The sequence below is a fragment of the Danio rerio genome, chromosome 9, assembly GCF_049306965.1.
Source record: "Danio rerio strain Tuebingen ecotype United States chromosome 9, GRCz12tu, whole genome shotgun sequence".
Classification (NCBI taxonomy): Eukaryota; Metazoa; Chordata; class Actinopteri; order Cypriniformes; family Danionidae; genus Danio; species Danio rerio.
In genome coordinates, this window is record NC_133184.1 from 175,209 (window position 1) to 196,089 (window position 20,881).

Consider the following 20,881-nt stretch of genomic DNA (forward strand, 5'->3'; position numbering starts at 1 on the left):
TCAAAATCTGAGTACAGTGAAGTAAAAATACTCTAGACTACAGTTTATAACCTGAACAACCTGTATCAAAAGCCCATTTGTTTGTAAACATATATATAAGAACAGTCTATAATGGTTTCTTATCAAAAAAAGAAAAGTCTAGTGCTTCATTAATTATATTATATGGCAAAGACCACAGCTTTTTCCATCAAATTAATAGTTCTTCTCTCACTAAAGTAAAGAAATGTTTCTCTAAAGGTCGAATCTCCTTCTTTTCCGCTTTATTAATTATTAAAGAACAGTGTGAATAACATATTCAAACAGTTCTAAGACAGAGAAAAAGATTATAAATAGATATGTGCATGAATTTAAATGTTTAAAGAGCATTACATTACATTGAATTTTGTGATTGTTCCTAATACTGAGTTATAATTTGAAGTCGTTTATAAAGTTTGGTCTACATCAAGCCCCCTTTCCCTCATGCATGTGCCATTTCCATGAACAAATTAAAAACATGTTGTGCTTTACAAATCCAGTCCTCATTATCAGAATAAAACAATACATCAAATCATATCATATATCATATCAAATCACACACTTCATTTGTTTGTTAATAAACAATTTCTCGGAAGGTCAAACCCAGCAGACCGCCGCGTGGGGCTTTGACGTCATGCTCGTGCTCGCGGTTACGCACAGCGCCCCCTTGCGGCGTCATACTGCGTGACGTCACTTCAGCACCGTAGAGGAGAAACAGCTCCTTCCGCTCGACTAATGGACCCGAATCCGTGACCGACCGAAAACACGACGAACAGGAGGAGAAAACCGGAGGAGAAGCGGCAGAAATACGGCAGCAGATCCGCGGGACATTTGACGACCGTCATCACCATCCGGAGAGCAGAGGTACCATCCCCGCATCCCAAACACCAGTGTGTGTGTGCGTGTGTGTGTGATGGTGAAGCTCATTGCGGTACTTCACTCTTTCACAATGACATCACATCTGAACCGACGCGTCCATCGCTGCGCGTTCTTCACAGCGCGGTGTTTTTCAGCGCGCACAATAGCGTAATAACGCGACGCGACGCGTTATGCAATTTTGTCATATTGTGCTCGCGCTGCTGAAGCGCGCGCGCGGCTCTCCACACGACGCGTTACTGGGATTATTTTATTATTATCCGCTGATTAGCGCTCCACACATCCCATAATGTAACTATAACGACGCGAAGACGTCAATCTGAGTGTAACAGCGCGTCTGGAGAGCTGTATGAATACGGAGGAGTAATAACACGCTTATGTGCTTTCATTGGCCACCATTCACCTCAGAAGATGATCACAGATGATGGCCGTTCACGGAGATGAGCAGAGCAGGTCACACATCAGCTAAACCGCAGCGCAAATGTGTTCAGAGTGCTTCAGCTGTGGATCAAAATCAGATCTGGCCGCTCTGTGTGTGATTTACAGAGGATACGAGGGGTCCAATCGCTGTGTTGTGCTCATTATAATGTGTTTATATGTGTGATCTGACTATTGGGGCAGCAGAATATCTTCATTTGCAGTATAAAACAGCCTCCTAAAATGCTGTTCAGTATAGCAGTGGCTTCAATAACGATAGTCAAACTCTAATAGTCAAAAACAACAGTAAAAACAGCTCAAATTAGAGTAATAATCAGTATACACACAGGGCCAGCTCAAACCTTCAGGAGCCCTATAAGCAGAATATTATTCGAGTGCACACGATGCAACTAACATGATATGTTATTGATATATTCATATTATTAAAACCTCCATTGATTATTTAATTATCTGCAGCTGTTGTTCACATCATATCAATGTTTTTGTGTAAGACTGGAGGGTTTATTCTGGGAAAACAACTGTCCAGGAAACCATCATTAGCCAACTAAGGTCGCAAGTTCCTTCGTTACAAACATAGTTCATCTGGCGTTTCCCAAATCCGTCATTCCAATGAACATTCACAAACTGCGTCGCAAACTTGTGCACTTACAACTACACCACTGGAGCTGTAGTTAGAAACAGACTTGCTGGCTGTGTTCTATTCCCACTTATCCCCCCTATGCCCTATTCATTTACAACATTGTAACATCTAAACCTGGAATTATTAAATAATAAATCATTAAGGTCATCACTCTTAGGTGTAATTTGCTTTATTTAAATCAGAGAACTCCTCAGGCTTTTTTCTTTTTTTGCTGTATCGAAAGCATACCGAACCGTGACGCCACTTGTGCTGTATCGAACCGAAACGGGATTTTTGTGAACCGTTACACCTTTAATCACTTTATATGGAAACTAGACATTTTAAGATTTCAGGTGATGTATAGTTAGTGATGATTGCTCAGTGTTTGGACTACGCTATTATTTTTAAATATTACAGTCAGTTCTCCCACCGGCTGTAGGATGAGAGTAAATGTGGTTTAATATCTTACCTTTTATAAAACTGTGGTGAAATGTCAGAAATCTCAGACCTTTTTAAGGATTAATAGTTTGTCATGATTAGATCAGGATTTAACTGCACTAATCTGAAGCATGCAGGGAGACAAACAATCAGAACAATTCCTCATGTGTTTCCCAAAACTGCACATGATATGAGAATGTTCTCTGCATGCTAGTGAGGATCGCTGTCCAGAGTGCTGAACTACACCTCTAAATGTGCAGTCCTGAACACTGAAGCCAATATAAACAACAAGCCAATCATCATCTGATGTGGATTAACAACCAAGACGAGTCTATATAAAGCTGACAAAATGGCTGAACTTAAGCTAAAGTTATGCATAAGACATGCCCAATACATGGCTGGCTCTCATGCACATCAGCACGACAAAGCTTCACCTGAATAAAGTTCAATTACTCCAGTAAATTTACCATTGTATGTACGTTCTATTTACTTATGTCTAGTTCATACTAGAGCTAATGTGCAATATGACGATGTACACTCACCAGCCACTATTAGGTACACCTGTCCAACTGCTAATTTAATTTTAATTTGTAATCAGCCAATCACATGGCAGCAGCTCACTGCATTTAGGCATGTAGACATGGTCAAGAGGATCTGCTGCAGTTCAAAGCGAGCATCAGAATGGGGAAGAAAGGGGATTTAAGAGACTTTGAACGTGGCATGGTTGTTGCTGCCAGACGGGCTGCTCTGAGTATTTCAGAAACTGCTGATCTACTGAGATTTTCACGCACAACCATCTCTAGGGTTTACAGAGAATGCTCCGACATAGAGGAAATATCCAGTGAGCCGCAGTTCTGTGTGCGCAAATGCCTTGTTGATGAGGCCAGAGGTCAGAGGAGAATGGCCAGACTGGTTCCAGCTGATAGAAAGGCAACAGTAACTCAAATAAGCACTCGTTACAACCGAGCTCTGCAGAAGAGCATCTCTGAACACACAACACGTCCAACCTTGAAGCGGATGGGCTACAGCAGCAGAAGAGCACACCGGGTGCCGCTCCTGTCAGCTAAGAACAGGAAACTGAGGCTACAATTCACACAGACTCACCAAAACTGGACAATAGAAGATTGGAGAAACGTTGCTGCTCTGATGAGTCTCCATTTCTGTTGACACATTCAGATGCTCGGCTCTGACAACATGAAAGCATGGATCATCCTGCCTTGTATCAGCGGTTCAGGCTGGTGCTGGTGGTGTAATGGTGTGGGGGAGATTTTCTTTGGGTCCATTAGTACCAATTGAGCATCAACGCCACAGCCTACCTGAGTATTGCTGCTGACCATGTCCATCCCTTTATGAGCACAGTGTCTCCATCTTCTGATGGCTACTTCCAGCAGGATAACGCAGCATGTCATAAAGCTCAATCATCTCAGACTGGTGTCTTGAACATGACGATGAGTTCACTGTACTCAAATGGCCTCCACAGTCACCAGAGCTCAATCCAATAGAGCAGCTTTGGGATGTGGTGGAACGGGAGATTGGCATCATGGATGTGCAGCCGACAAATCTGCAGCAACTGCGTGATGCTATCATGGAGCAAAATCTCTGAGGAATATTTCCAGTAGCTTGTTGAATCTGTGAAGGATTATGGCAGTTCTGAAGGCAAAAGGGTCCGGCCCGATACTAGTGAGGTGTACCTAATAAAGTGGCCGTATATCAAAGTGAGTGTATATCAAATGTACAAAATAAAAAGTTTAGTTTTACATTATGCATATAAACATTGTTTATGGTAATATTTTTCATCATTTATATGAGCGCATTATTACACTCCCATTATGGGTATGAAGACAGAAACACTAAGGAGAAAGCTGTATTCTCTATTGGATTGGAGTCAGGTGATTGGCTGGGTCATTCTACAGCTTGATTTTCTTTCTCTGAAAGCACCTGAGAGTCTCCTTGGCTGTGTTTTGGATCATTGTTTTGCTCAAATGTCCACCCTGGTTTGATCCTCATCCTCCTGCTGATGTAGATGTTGGACTGAAGCAGCTGATCTTCATTTACACTGAGGGAGGAACTACTGAAGAACTACTGAGAGATTTCAGCTGCTGTCTGGGCTTTCAACATCTCTCTTCTACATGTCTTCATGTGTTCAATACTTTTCCTTGCGTTATTTCATTTAATTATGCATAACTTGATATTTAAACTAATTAGATTTGTTTTGTTTGCATATATAGATTCTTTGGTTGCTATCAACATCCGGGGAACATTCGACAGCACCTTTAGAATTATTTCTGCGAAAAATGTTGACGTGTTCAAAACTTATTTTCCATGCTGTAGATATCTGTCTGTCTCCAGTTCTCCATCTCCTCACTCTCTGCCAGGGAAATATGGAGGGAAAACTTAGGCTTCAGGCCAGATCTAGATCTCAACGCCTTCCCTGAGGACTGCAGGCCATATATAGTCATTCTTTACCCCTGGAGAGCCAGTGTACTGCATGCTTTAGCTCCAATCAAGCTCTTTCTAGAATGCTAGAAACCTTCAGACTGATGTCGGTGCTGATGGACAAACACTAGTGCACTGCGGGCGTCCTGAGCTCGAGTCCCGACTCGTGAATCGTTCCTGATCCCAAAAATCCCCCTTTCCAAATTTGCTTGCTGCCCTGTCCTAATGAAAAAGGACTTCCGAATATATCTGCAACACTTTAGTTGAAGGGTTGTCTTTGTCATTAATTTTATAACAGCATCATTAATATTTTTCTTTGCCTCAACTACAGTGGAACAATTGAGTTTGTCATTAACAGAGTAATGACAGAGGCATTGACAGAGTAATGACAATATCACTGAAAACCTTTCACAACAAATTGACTATGTTCTACTGGTATACGCTGCCTTCTTGGAGTCCTTGGGCGGGGTGCTGGAAGTCACTCAGACTGGGGACTCTGTTGTTCTACTGGGGGACTTCAATGCACACATGGTGAGTGAGACCTGGAGAGACGTGATTGGGAGAAACAGCCTTCCTGACCTGAATTCTGTTATTAGACTTCTGTGCTAATCACAGCTTGTCCATAACAAACACCAATTTTGAGCATAAGCATCCCTTGGGCGGAAATCAATGATCAGCTTTGTGTTTGTATCATCTGATCTCCGACTGTATGTCTTGGAGTCGGGTAAAGAGAGGGGCAGAGCTGTCAACTGATCACCACCTGGTGGTGAGTTGGATCTGCTGGCTGGGGAGAAAGCTGGACAGCCCTGGCAGGCCCAAATGGATGTTGAGAGTCCTCTGGGAACATCTGGCTAAAATTCAAGTCAGAGGAATTTTCAATACTGGCTTGCAGTACTCCCTAGGCAGCTGATGGGTATCGGCAGGCCAAGCATGCTTCAGCCGGAACGGTTGCTGAGGCAAAAACTCCGGCCTGGGAGGAGTTCAGGGAGACCATGGAGGAAAACTATCGGTTAGGGTCCGGCGCCTCAGGAGGGGAAAGCAGCTCCACAATGACACTGTTTACAGCGAAGGTGGGGAGCTGTTGACCTCGACTGGGGATGTGGTCGGATGGTGGAAGGAGTACTTTCAGGATCTCTTTAACTGACATGTCTTGCATTGAGAAAGCACAGACTGGGGATACAGGGGTGAACTCACCCATCACCCAAGCTGAGGTCACTGAGGTAGTTTGCAAGCTCCGCAGAGGCAAAGCAGCGGAGGTGGATGAGACTCACCCTGTGTACCTTAGGTCTCTGGATATTGTGGGGCTGTCTTGGCTGACTAACTCTGAAATATTGCATGGTGCTCAGTAACAGTACCTCTGGACTGTGCAACTGGGGTGATGGTTCCCATTTTTAAGAAGGGGACCGAAGAGTGTGCTCCAACTATAGGGGGATCACACTCCTCAGTCTCCCCGGGAAAGTCTATGTCAGGGTAGTAGAGAGGAGGATCCGTCCGATGGTTGAACCTAGAATCCAGGAAGAACAATGTGGTTTTCGTCCAGGCCATGGTACACTGGACCAGCTCTATACCCTCACCAGGGTGCTCGAGGGCTCATGGGAGTATGCCCAACCAGTACACATGTGGTTTGTGAGCTTGGAGAATGCATTGCCCGAGTCCCTCATGGTATTCTGTGGAGGGTGCTGTGGGAGTATGTGGTCAGTAGTGCTTTGTTAAGGGCTGTCTCGTCCCTGTATGTCCCGAGTCACATTAAAGTAGTTTAGAAGGATTATCGACAGTTCAAGAATGACCCATCAGTAATATCATGCTGAAGGGTGAGTAACTCAGTGCTCCAAACTGAGATTAAAAGATCTGATCAACTCTCTGTGATCAGCTGCACCTCAAGAATGACACATTGCAAAATAGCAGCCTCTTAAGAAGTTAAAGATCGTCCCCATCAGTAATGTGCCCATGTTTCTTCTCCTTAGGTGTGTTGACCTGCTGCGGTGCCCGTTCTGAAGGGTGGGTAACTCAGAGCTCCACCCGACCCCTTCTGCCCCCATGGCTTGTGTCCATGAGCAGCATGCCCCATCCCCGTCCCTCTCCGGCTTCACCACGCCGCTCTCCGACCCGCCCTTCTGCCGTCCTGACCCTGAGGTTCCGGCCAGCACCCCGGACACTGAGCTTACCCCGACCCAGTGCGTGCTGCGTAACGTGCTGTCCATCGACCCCGTGGGCGGCGGCAGTGGCACCCACAGCAACAGCCCCACCCTGAGTGATGAGCCCACCAACTTCTCCAACAGCGTGCTGAAGCTGCAGGAGGGTGGAGCGGAGGGCGGAGCGGTGCGCAGCCAGGCCGACAGCTTCAGACTGCAGCCCGGCGGAGGAGGCTTCCTGGAAGGCCTGTTCGGCTGCCTGAAGCCCGTGTGGACCATGATCGGAAAAGCCTACTCTACTGAACACAAGCAAAGCCAGGAGGGTGAGTACCGCACACACACACACACACACGCACACAAGAATTTGGCTGGGTGTGATTTAGTGATGGGAAGTTCAGATCTTTTTTGCGATCTTTTGGACAGTTCCGATTAAAAAGATCGATTCATTCTTTTATAGTTCTGGTCTATTGAAGGTTTTGGAGCCTTTTCATAGGACTGGTATGATGCTCTTTATGGTCAACAGCATATCAGCATGAAGTTTCATACCAAAAACATGAACAAAGGGAAAACATTGATTTCATTGCTCATGCAACAGCAAAAAGTGCCCAGTGTATCGCACCTTAACAGAGCAATCACACTAGAGGTTTTGCTTTAATTGAGCCAACCCTGTGGAGACTAAACCCACTATTGTTGTGAGGTGTTTTGGAGTGTAATGACTCTTGTCCTGCAGAGTGCTGGGAGGTGCCGTTCGAGGAGATCTCGGAGCTGCAGTGGGTGGGCAGCGGCGCTCAGGGCGCAGTCTTCCTGGGCAAGTTTCATGGAGAGGAAGTGGCAGTGAAGAAAGTCAGAGACATCAAGGAGACGGAGATCAAACACCTGCGCAAACTCAAACATCCCAACATCATCACCTTCAAGTGAGTCAAGACCAATCATCCAACTGTACCTAGATCAGCGGGAAATAAAATGTTGCTTAATGTGCCTGAAAATCGGCTAACTTCCATCAATATAAGAAGGTGCTGGTCATGTTGAAAGTTCCCTATCCTGGGATTATTTTCAGGCTGATCAGACAAATATCATTACAGCAGCAATGTTCCTTAATTATGACGCCAAAATGAGAGTATAGTTGCTTACCATATCAGCCTAGAACAACTTTTCTTTTTCAGTCAGTCTTAGTACAACTACAGAAGAGTCAAGCCTTAAACAGGAAAATCATCAAAAATCTTTGGTCATGTTTGAACAAGATCCTAATGGTCAAATTTGATTAGCTAAGCTAAAAGTGCTCCTACAAGACCTGGAGATCTACTGGATTCCAGATTGGCAAACCGAAATAACAAATAACATTTACATCTACTCATTTAAGAGACGCTTTTATCCAAAGCGACTTACAAGTGAGGATAAAAGACAGTGTGCCGATCAAATCACTAGAGCAGCAGTATATAAATGCTTTGGCGAGTCCAAGTTATTTAGAAAATTGCCTTTGATTAATTGGCCAACTCAACAAACATGCTCAGGTTCTGACTGTGTGTGTGTGTGTGTGTGTTTCAGGGGTGTGTGTACACAGGCTCCGTGTTACTGCATCCTCATGGAGTACTGTGCGCAGGGTCAGCTGTATGAGGTGCTGCGTGCGGGCCGGAAGATCACGCCGTGCCTGCTGGTGGACTGGGCCATGGGCATCGCCGGCGGCATGAACTACCTGCACCTGCACAAGATCATCCACAGAGACCTCAAGTCTCCAAAGTACAGCACTTTACCTGCACTACAGCCTTATTTCTGTACATCACCGATCTGTGCTAACTCCTCAGAGTGTGCTACCGGTAGCTCAGTCTGTCATGTTTTACCTAAAACATCAGGGGTAGCACAATTCATCAGAGTGAACTACCAACTCAAATAAGGATGTATTATGAGGGGTGGCACATTTAGTCTCCAACAGTTGGGGATATTTCATCTGACCTGTAATTCACTGCTTTGCAATTTAGACACAACATTTCATAAACTCACATTATAATCGAAATGGTCTTTGTGTAAGGGATAAAGCACATCTGGTTGGTTGTTCTGACAGAATAAACACCACAGGTTTAACCCATTTGTATAAGGGTTACGGTTGGGGTTAGGGTTATTCAGAGATAACAACCGGCTGGATGTACTTTATCCTGCTTTTTACACGCCTACTTGCCACAAAACATAAACTAAACATAACCATTACTCTGAGCTGTAATAGTTTATTAATTAAATCAATTAAATACCGAGCTGATAGAAAAAAAACAGCTGAATGGAGTATACACTAACCTGTGCATTATTCAGTCACAAGATGGAGCCATCCACCTTAAATAAGGGTGTAGAAACAGGAGTAGCGCATCTCATCAATAACGAAGTGTCCAAAAGGTTTTCTGAAAAACTGCCAGTGGACTAAAATAGGAGTAGCATGTCCATAACAACAATATTTTAACAATAAACCTCTGTCGATGTTGTGAAGACCTTAAAGGTTCTCCTTAACTAAGAGAACTGTATAAGGGAATATATGCAACACCCTTAAATTATTCTCTTAGGTAAGGGGAATTTAACCCTTTAGTGTCATGCTTAAGGGAAAAACGTTTGTGCTCTATGCAACCGCACACTGAAACGCTGATGTGTGTTTCTCCTGTCAGTATGCTGATCACACACGATGACCTGGTGAAGATCTCCGACTTCGGCACGTCTAAAGAGCTCAGGGATAAAAGCACCAAGATGTCGTTCGCTGGCACCGTGGCCTGGATGGCACCGGAGGTGATACGGAACGAACCTGTGTCTGAGAAAGTGGACATCTGGTAATCATAATGATGGTTTTAATCTGACGTTTTAAGAGGTTGATAGCAAGGTTATGATAGTAAATAAAAAGTCAAACTAAGACTATAACTATTAGTCAGAAATACTTGCTCAGAATATCATACCTTGGAATATACTGACTGACCAAACAGAAGCAAGTTTTCCAGACAGCCGTGTAATAACTAGCTATAACATAATGTTTTTCACAGACATCACTGCGCAACACCTGTATCCTTGTGAAAATAATGCAGTTGTCAACATTTGAAGTGGATTAAAGCCTGGCATTAAAGTTGGCCTAGAACTATTTAACAACACCGGATCCTGTCTAGAGAACTTTTAATCTACTTCAGATGTTGACAACTGTATCATACAGGTTCAATTGACATAAACAGTTTGAAAGTATACCACATGCACATTTTTGCTATGAAATCATCGATCTCAGGTCTTCTTCACTACTTCTGGAAAAGATTGGTTGAAACAGATGAAGCGTCAAGCGCATGGGATTTACATGTTAACTCAAAGTAAAGACCCGATTAGACATCATGCAGCACGGTTCACCCAACTGAGGTGGTGCGAATGATATGATTTGGGCATTTTGGGATTGTGACGCGATTAACAAGTGATTTGAACAATCTGTACTTTGGTGGACATTTGTGTCTTGTTACCCAATCTGGAGCTGGCTCTAGTAGGGTCATGATGTGTTTTGTATGACGTAGCACCTGGAGTTGTTGTCCTGCAGGAAAATCTGTCGGGACAACAGGTCATCACACTGGGACCGGCTCAGTCGGAAGTACCGTTAAAAGCATCCATCATCCAGGAGCAGCTTCTCACCCAGACATGGCGCCAAACAGATCTACACCGTTTTCAGCCTTGCTAAAGCACATAAAGCGCAGCTACTCTCAATAAAATCCATGTCAGACATTTTGCAATGAAACTGGAGTTGCCAGGCAGACAGATCCCCTCTCATGACGTGAATCTGCATCTATTGTGAAGGGAACTTCATGCACGAAGGCATGAAGTAAATTCAATATGTTCAAGTGTTAAATTACGAGCGAATATTTGTGTAAGCTGCGTCTGGTGTGAAGCCCCATAGATAGTGGACAAAGTCAATCTGCTTCAGACCTCATTTACACACATATTTAGCATGATCAGATAATGAAAACAGATCTCGACAGTCAGTGTAATATCCTGGGAGTATCCAGAGGTCATTAATGGGATCTGTGGTGTCTGCAGGTCATTCGGTGTGGTGCTGTGGGAGATGCTGACCGGGGAGATCCCCTATAAAGATGTGGACTCGTCTGCTATCATTTGGGGTGTCGGAAACAACAGCTTGCAGCTCCCTCTTCCAGACAGCTGCCCTGATGGGTTCAAGATCCTGCTCAGACAGTGCTGGTAAAACACACACACACACACACACACACACACACACACACACACACACTCAATGACAGAATCAGACAGTAAGACAGAGAGACAGCTGGACAAAGAAACATACAGATATAGACAGAAATACAAAGAGAGAGAGAGAGAGAGAGAGAGAGAGAGAGAGAGAGAGAGAGAGAGAGAGAGAGAGATAGAGAGAGAGAAATAGAGGACCAGATGGAATTATGTGGAAACTTTCTATAATACCACAAGCACAAGATGACACACACACACAACTGACTTGTATTGAGTATCAGCTCTGTTGATGCTAATATGTACTGTGTTTGTGTGTGTGTGTGTGTGTGTGTGTGTGTAGGAACTGTAAGCCCAGGAACAGGCCATCGTTCCGGCAGATTCTGCTTCATCTGGACATCGCCTCCGCAGACGTGCTGTCCACCCCACAGGAGACGTACTTTAAGTCTCAGGTCAGACTAAACACCAGCACACTTCCACACCAACACACAGTTACACACTCACAACACTAACAAACATGAACTTCTGGAACAGCACTGCTCTCTTCTGGTATTCTACATGTCCTTCAGTGTGCACAGAAGCTTGTTTTGTGGTGGTGTCAATAGGATGGTTTTACAGAACACTCCCTCCCTGGAAGAACTTTGATCCAGGTTCTGGGACTCTCTCTCATCTCCATGACGAGGTTACAAGTGTTAATGTTTTAGTCAGAGCAGCTGCAGCACACGTGGGTGGAGGCCCACAGCCAGGCATAAGGGGTAGCCTTTGCCAGCCCTTTCCTGGTGGTCTAGTGGTTAGGATTTGGTGCTTTGCTGCCTAGGCTCTTTGTGCTCTTTGAGCAGCAAAGTGGGTCTGCGAGAAAAAGATGTCCTTCGAGCTAGAGTTGAACCAACCTAAAGAGTCCTTTGCTCTACCAACTGAGATTTCAAAGGCTGATGAGTGTCTTAAATCCCATTGACACTCCTTCTATTGATGAGCAGATGTAGAGATCGATTCCTCAATCACCCAAGCTGAAGTCACTGAGGTAGTCTGCAAGCTTTGCAGTAGCAAAGCAGTGGTTGTACTTTAAGTCTCTGGATATTGAGGGGGTTGTTTTTGTTTGTTGACACACCTCTACAATATCGCATGGGTGTCGGGCACCTCTGGACTGATGGCACCTCTAGACTGGGCATCTGGGGTGGTGGTTAAAATTTTTAAGAAGAGGATTGGAGGGTGTAATTAACTATAGGGGGATCACACTCCTTAGCCTCCCTGGAAAGCAGGAGCAGGAGTTTGGCATTGCCGGCAATAAGTCAGACTTGTTCCCAGTGCATGTTGGACTCCGTCCGGGCTGCCCTCTGTCACCAGTTCTGTTCAATATTTTTATTGAGAGAATTACTAGGCACATCCTAGGACCGGAGGGGGTCTGGTTCCGGCACCATAGTATTTTATCTCTGCTATTTTCAGATGATGTTGTTCTGTTGGCTTCATGGACCTTCACCATGAGCTGAGATGGTTTAATGTGGCAGTGATGAGAATCAGTACCTCCAAGTCCAAGGCCATGATGCTCCAGCAGAAAAACGAGACCTGCCATCTCCAGGTTGAAGGAAAGTCCTTACCCCAGGTGGAGGAGTTCATGTATCTTAGGGTTTTGTTCACGCATGAGGGAAGGATGGAACACGAGATTGACAGGCAGATCAGTACAGCGGCAGCAGTTATGCGGTCAGTGTACCGGTCTGTTGTGGTAAAGAAGCTGAAAAAGCAAAGCTCCTGATTTTTACTGGTCAATCTACATTCCTACTCTTACCCATGAGCTTTGGGTCATGACCAGAGAGACAAGATCCAAGCTCTTGAATTTAGTTTCCTACACAAGGAGGCAAGGGTGCACCCTCAGTGATAAAATGAGGATCTCTGTCACTCAGGAGGAACTTGGAATAGAGCCGCTGGTCCTCCACATTTAGAGAAGCAGCTGAGGGACTCGAACATCTGTTTTGAATGCCTCATGGGCGCCTACCTAGGGAGGTGACCGGTAGGATTCCCTGGGAAAGACCCAGGATGTGCTGGAAAGACAATGTGTCTAGGCTTGCCTGGGAATGCCTTGGGATCCCATGTGAACGTCCATGTGTGTGTTTCTGCAGGCGGAGTGGCGAGAGGAGGTGAAGCAACACTTTGAGAAGATTAAATCTGAGGGCACGTGTCTGCACCGTCTGGATGAAGAGCTGATCAACCGGCGCCGAGAAGAACTCAGGTCAGCACCACTACTGACAAACACCAAAAGACAAACACCAGAGGATAAACAACACCTGTAAACACTGACACACCCCATACACATTCTCTAGATTTACTAGCTTTAAAGTTTGTGTAAAATTGTCATAAATATTTTATTTGATAAAAGTGTGATGAAATTCCTTGCAGGCATGCGCTGGACATCAGAGAGCACTACGAGAGGAAGCTGGAGAGGGCCAATAACCTCTACATGGAGCTCAATGCAGTAATGCTTCAGCTGGAGCTCAAGGAGAAGGAGCTGCTCAGGTAACCCAGATCAGATTCTGGATTGGGTTATTGATGATTTTACATTATCCTGGGTCATTCCCACCAAGCAGGATAACTAAAAAGATAACTATACAGATCGAGTTGTAACAATGGTTGACGGTGTTAAAAAACAGCATAGTTCACACCACAATTACACGGATAAAGATACAGAGGAACAATATCAATCAGTGTGTACCATGCTGGAGAACTGTCTAGGACTGCTAAATTGATTAGATTGATTACAGTCAGCAGATCAGTAGTGTGTTCAGGTGCGCTCACAGCACATTGAGACTGACACCTGCTGGATGTGTGGCAGTCTCGGTGTGCTGGAAGTGGCGAAGATTTCAGGGTCTGTTCTGTGACACTCAGTGGTTATATATAGGCCAAAGCAGATGTGTTTATCTGTTATTTGCTATATGCCCGACACAGGAGGGAACAGTGTCTGGATAAGAAGTACCCTGGTCTGTTCAAGCATCACACCTCAAACACAGTGGACAAACTCATCAAGAAGAGAAGCGCCCCGCAGAAACTGCCGCCTCACGGCAAGAGGTGAGAGCAGCTTTACATCACATTCACAAACCTGCAGGACATGCTCATTTATATACACCCTGTGACGTCACTTAGGTGTGTACATTAAAAGTCTTGCATGGAGCTCAGCTTGCACCTGCATCCAGATCCTGATGATATCCCAGGGAAAGTGATGAAGTGTAACTTATGATTTTCTCTTTAACAACATCTTTAGACCGGACCTCCTGCGCTCAGAGATCATCCTCCCCAAGATGGATGCCGGAGTGCTGCAAGTGACTGTCCCGCCATGCTCAAACCGAGGATCTACCTCACCCAGTCGGGCACGCAGGGTCAAAACCCGTCACCGGCGGGGCGGCAGGGGGAGCAGCGGGGATCTGTCGGGACCCAAGCACCCTTCTGCCCCTGCCAGCCGAGAGCGCGAGCCTGTGGCCAACACTCCTCCGCCTGCTGCGCCTATCGCCGAGAGCGTTTCCGGATCCACCATGAGGGAGGGTCAGCTGGAGCCGCCGCCACTGAAGCTGTCCTCGTCCAGCCCGGACCTGCTGAGCTCCACCCGTCGAGTCGAAGACGGCGTCAGCGGGGTTGCCACACCCGAAACCCTGGGCCGGGACCCCCGCGGGGGTGCAGAGGCAGGCGCCGGGCTGGACGAGACTCCGCCCAGAAGTGACACGGCCAGTGAGGACGCGGCATCATTGCCCTTCTCCAGCAGCCCGGACTCCCCCTGTTGCGGGCGGAGCGGTGCCGTGGGCAGACCACAGGCGGAGGAGCGGGAGGAGGGCCCCGGGGCTGTGCGGCTGCCCAGAGGATCCAGCGGGAGCCACCTGACGCCCTCCGCCATACTCTACCGCGCTGCTATCACACGCAAACAGGTATGCAGGAGGACAGTTCACCCACAAATGAAAATTCTGTCATCATTTTCTCACCCTTCACTTCAGGGGTGCTCAACCCTGTTCCAGGAGATCTGCCTTCCTGCAGAATTCAGCTCCAACACTGATCAAACACAGCCGAATAGGTTAATCAGGAGCTGAACAGCACTTGATAATTGCAGGCAGGTATGTTTGATCAGGGTAGGAAGACAGATCTCCAGGGTTGGTCACCCCTTCATTACTAGTTTCAGATAGTTTCTTTCTATTGTCAAACATAAGAGACGATACTCTGAAAAGAGTTGTAAACCTGTTAACATAGAGTTCCATAGTCTTAAAGCTTTCTTTAAAATGTCTTCCTGTGTGTTTTTGAGGTTTTTTCATTCAATTGGCAAATTAAAGGTGTGTTGAATTTCACAGCGCCGTGGTGTTTCCTCAGAAGAGGAAGAGGGCGAGGTGGACAGTGAGGTGGAATTACCAAGAAGACGGTAAGAAACATCTTCGGTGTGAACCATTATAGTTGCATGATTTATGTAAATGATTCTTCACTTCCTAATCCAGATTTTTTTGCCTGTTTAATTGTTTGCATGTTCTCTAATGTCCAATTTACAGACGGCCAACCAGTATAACCAAGTGCCAATCAGTGTCCACGTTCAGCTCAGAGAACCTGTCGGTTTCAGAAGGCGAGGAGGGCCACACCACCGACCATTCCCACAGCGGGACTCCAGACGTGGTCAGCACCAACACTGACGAGCGGCTGGACGACCGCAGCGATGACCTGATCTCGCAGGGCTCCGAGATCCCTGTGGACATCACAGACCCAACCCTGTCTGAACGAGAGGCCGCTGCCCTCGAACAGGAAAGGGCCAACTTTGACCTGGAACAAAACATCCTGGAGGTACACTGAGAAAAAGCAAAGGTTGCCTTCCTGCACACTCTCTTACAGAGCAGAATACTAGTACAGGTGTGGGGACTGTTGATCCTGGAGGGCCACTAGCTCCAAACCCTGCCTAAATCCTGAAGAGCTCGATCAGCTTGTTCAGGTTAGGGTTGGGGTTAGAGTCCTGGACCTCCAGGAGCACAACACTCCTGCTGACTTACGCGTCAAAAAAGGCTCAGGCACCATTTTACTTTCATTTGAAGGCAGGTCTTTTAGACCCAGAGGATGCAATAGTGTACGCAGAATTATAGGACAACATGAGAGTTAAAGTTCTGTCTGAGTGTCTCAGGTGATCAAGTCCAGCACTGGAGCTCAGTGTATAAAGTGTGCAGGAGTTTGATGGTGTGTTTGCTCTGTTCTCAGACGCGTGCGCTCTGTGAGGACTCGGACTGTGACAGTGCTGAACTGGACCAGTCTGGCAGCGGAGAGCCGAGCCGTCCCCCGAGTGCTGGAGGATGGGGCCAGGGTCCACAAAACTGAGGCGCACACACACACACACACACATAACCTGTGCAATCATGCACACACACAGACACACACACATTACAACAGCGCACAGTTTCACTTTTAGTTGCACCAAAGCGAAACTGACACGCATTTATGTGAAACACTTGTGCGCACATGTCATCCGAGAATCGCGACAGACACAAAATGACTAGCCACCTAAAGAACAAACACACTGGTCGTACCCGTGCGGGGTCAGACACTGCCTCGTGACCAGGATGTAGCCACGGATAAAGTAGGCAGGACTGCAGGAACTATGTAAAAAGATCAATGCAACGAAACACTTCAGGGCATTCCCAATAATCAGCAATGATGTTTCCGTTCGGTTTACGCTGCTGTAGTGCAGACGGACCTCCTGGTGCTGCGTCAGCTCCGGTAACGCCAGGAAGACTTGCGGTTAGCGCTAGCATTTAAAGTCAAAATCTGCGTGCGAAATCCTCTACTACTCCAGTATGAAGTGAGCCTGGTCAAGTATGACTGTTCTCCACTGCTTTTAACCCACACAGACACATTTTGAGCTCTGGGTCTCCTCAGCTGGGTATGGAAGATGGAGAGAGTACGGATTGATTTCTGCTGGGACTGAGAACAGAACCGGCAACCTTTCAATTACAAGTCCAGCCAATAGCGTGTTGTTTTCTAACAGCTCTGCCAGTCAGAGTGGAGAGCTCGAGCGCATCAGATGAGCAGCCAATGAGAAGAAGAGGGCGGAGCATGTTAGTCACTAGAGAGCATTTGATTGGTCATAATCAAATGATGAGAGTCTGAAGTATGAGGAGACGACAAATAAAACCGTGGCTCCATTTAGGCTGAGGAGACAGACTGCAGACTGTAGATGTTTCCATCAGGGTATTATCTTCTACATGTGTTCTGGAGACACTAGATTAGAAATATCCTGAAGACTTCTGATACTAACATCTATTTAATTGTATTTTAATTCCACTGGACTTTAATGCAGTCAGGCTTTCCTCGTCTGTGATGAATTCGGCTCGGCCCACATACTGTCTTACACATGCTGTACAGTAAGAAGAGTGTGATTTCGGACGCAGCACAAGTCTAGGCTGAATCTTCCCAGGAATGTATAGTTGTGGATGAAACTCCTGAACGCAGGAATCTTCATCCTTCAGCCTGGATCAGGTAGCTCTGTCAAAACTCTACTTCAGGAAGCAGTTTAGACATGACATACACATGATCAGGCCTGACTTCACCACTACACTGCCTGACAGAAGTCCTGTGGTGGATCAGCTGTGAGAGCAGCAGATAGTATCTGGTCTTCTAGTTGATGATGTGTGAAAGTGTCAGAGGTGGATTTCTCTGCTGGATCATCTGCTGATCTGCATCAATCATCACCAATACTGCAGAAGACCTACTGGAACCTGCATGGACCAAGATTCTCACAGAAATCAGTCAAGTTTGGTGAAGGAGACGTCATGGTTTGGGGTTCATTCAGTATGGAGAGATCTGCAACATCAACAGCCTGAGGTATCAAGACATCTGTGCTGCCCATTACATTACAAACCACAGGAGAGGACAATTCTCCAGCAGGATAGCGCTCCTGCTCATACTTCAGCCTCCACATCAAAGCTCCTGAAGGCCAAGCTGCTCCAGGATTGGTCAGCCCAGTCACCAGACATCAACATTATTGAGCTGATGAAGGAGGAGGTGTTGAAGATGAACACAGAGACTCTTGATGAACTCTGGGATCCTGCTGAAGCTTTCTTCTTCATTCCAGATGACTTTATTAATCAGTGATGTGAGTCATGTCAGAGATGTATGGATGCAGTCCTCCAAGCTCATGATGGAGTCAGACACAATATTCATTCTGTCTCCACTGCAGCAGGACTTTATATTCTATACTGGACATTATTTCTGTTCAGTGATGAGACTTTAGTCTGAGCAGAGTCAGACCGCACTGTCCTCATCAAATCAGTCAACATCAAGACATGATCAGATTTATTGAGCTCAAATCAGCAAAATCTAGAGGCCTTCACCTTTCATAGAGACACTTCTGACACCAGATCAGCAACTACAAGTCCGGTTATTATCTGTGTTCCTAAAACTAGGCCACAAGACGTCTGTCAGGTAGTGTACACTGCAGAAAACACACTTCTTGCTCTGAGTTTTTGTCTTGTTTCTAGTCCAAATTTTAGCAAATGTTTAAATTAAGAAGCATTTTCTAGACAAATCTTGTTTTAAAAAAATAATATGCCAAAATGAAGAGAGTTATTTCTTAAAACAAGCAGAATAACCTGACAACAGTGTGTGTCAAATAATCTAGTTTGTTTCCCTCATTGTCAGATTATTTTGCTTGTTTTAATAAAAACTCTTGACTCATTATTTCTCAAAGCAAGTCAATGTTGTTGTGCTTGTCTAGAAAATGCTTCTCGATTTAAGAGTTTTTAGATGCTTGGACCAGAAACAGGACAGAAACTCAAATAAGAGCAGTGTTTTTGCAGTCTATGTACAGATGCTTCCTTTCCAAAGCATTAACAAGGTGCGTACACACAGATGCGACTCCATAATGACTTTAATGCCCTGAAATGATGTAAATATCTATTTAGGAAACTATTCTAAGAAGACTAAAAGAACACATGTATTAGTAAAGAGATAATTCACACAAAACCTCCGTCTTTACTGTTGGAGTTCTGTTCAAAACAGGAGACACTGTAGAAACAATATCTGCTGATGAACACTCCTTACTGTTTATTAGCTGTGGTGAACTGCATTATGGGATGTTGATCTCTGCTCTGTTAAATGGGGTATATGCCGAAGCATGCTAATAGGACTTTTAATTTGCCAGTAAGCTGGGTTAAGCGCTTCCGGCGAATTGAATGCCAATGCAAAATCTGGTGCGTTTAAGGTCTGTTTTCTTTAAAAATCAGCGATCTCCACTGGCTGAGTGATATCTGATATAAAGTGGGTCTCAGATTGTACAAGAAGCACTGCATTACATTACATTTCCCCCGTCATGTCTTTATAATATGAGCATTTATTTTACCCCAGTATATTGAATGGAGCTTCTGCGTTAGCCTGCCGATTCTGACGGGCGCGTGCGAGTAAACAGCTTTTTGTCTCGTTTTACGCTTGAGCAACCAAATAAATGTTAAGTTTATTTAACTGAATGTATTTTAATGACATTACAACATCGATGCTGTATAAGGAACCGTATAAAATGGAAAAAAAGTTCACAATAACAGGTCACCGGAAGTGTATCAGCATAGGAACAGCACTAGCTCAGCATATACCCTATCGTGATGCTGATAATTCAACTCTACAGTTTAACAGGGACTTTTATTGACATTTTAGTGGTTTAAAAATAACATAAGAGATAAAATGTAGAGAAATAAGTGTGCAAAATAACAGAGAATGTGCTGCAGTTTATTATAAGCCTACTGTAGCGTAATATACAACACCAACACACACTATACAGCACCGCACACTATTACACATGTGCAGAACACACACTATACACACTTACACAGGCTCACAGCTGCTGGAGGAAAGATCAAGATCTCATAATGCATTTCAGAAGCAGAAATAAACAAGGAAACATAATCATCAATCACAGAACCCATAAAAATGCAGATTTCTGGATATTTTACAGTGTTTTTATAAATACTCGCTGACTAGGAGTTAACATTTTAAACAGAAGCTATTGAAAATGTCTCCGTTTGTATAAAGAAACTCATAAAGCTGGTCTGAAATCACTTGATGGACAGTAAACAGCGAGTCAATAATCGTTTTTGTGTGAACGATCCCTTTAACACCGCAGAAACACATTGATAATAATAATAATACAAGGTCCCGTTTATATGAACCTCCAGTGCTCGTGAAACTTTACCACGGCAGCTCACACTGACTGGAGATCAGCGCATATGTGTGTACATGTACAGTACCACACACACACACACACACACACACACACACACACACACAGAGACAGAAATGTAAATGATTTACGCTGAGATGGAGGAATCGGCTCCAGCTCTTACCTCTCAGATCCTCTTTCGATACTCTTTTCTTTGATAGGGTCATGCAATATGTACATTTGAGGCGACGGGGAGAGAGCACTTTTATTTTCTGCACTGTACATAACCTATAAATGACAATAAACGTAATGTATATCAATCTAGCTTGCCAGATGTAGGTCTGAAAACAAACCACACTAAGGGTCCGTTCCTGAAGAACAAAACGCATGAGACACATTTGTATGTATTTTAATTTTTAAATCGATGGTTTTTTATACATCTGAAGAAATGTTTGCACCTTTTTTACCTTGAATGTGTACTAATGTTGTGTTGCTTGTAGGCACTTTACAGTAGGATGTTTCTATACATGATCACGTTCTCATGCTGCACTGAAACTGATGTGTTTATGATGATGATTATGA

General features: G+C 45.0%; 2 protein-coding genes across 4 annotated transcripts in view; one reads left to right on the forward strand and one right to left on the reverse strand.

The window, feature by feature from the left end:
* aaas (achalasia, adrenocortical insufficiency, alacrimia) overlaps positions 1–20,881 on the reverse strand; it is a 44,487-nt gene that overhangs the window by 12,906 nt on the left and 10,700 nt on the right. The gene's annotated exons all lie outside the window — the stretch shown is intronic.
* map3k12 (mitogen-activated protein kinase kinase kinase 12) lies at positions 693–19,664 on the forward strand. 2 transcript variants are annotated; one of them, NM_207094.1, is made up of 15 exons: positions 705–879; positions 6,787–7,277; positions 7,685–7,868; positions 8,500–8,691; positions 9,600–9,758; positions 10,990–11,148; positions 11,495–11,603; positions 13,266–13,375; positions 13,543–13,659; positions 14,089–14,208; positions 14,402–14,704; positions 14,828–15,056; positions 15,471–15,538; positions 15,663–15,948; positions 16,354–17,185. In NM_207094.1, the coding sequence occupies exons 2-15, from the start codon at positions 6,860–6,862 to the stop codon at positions 16,468–16,470; spliced, it is 2,571 nt and encodes an 856-aa protein (NP_996977.1). In that variant the 5' UTR covers positions 705–879; positions 6,787–6,859; the 3' UTR covers positions 16,471–17,185. The 2 variants fall into 2 exon arrangements, with proteins under 2 accessions (XP_005167446.1, NP_996977.1); XM_005167389.6 differs by having other exon boundaries at positions 693–879; positions 14,402–15,056; positions 16,354–19,664.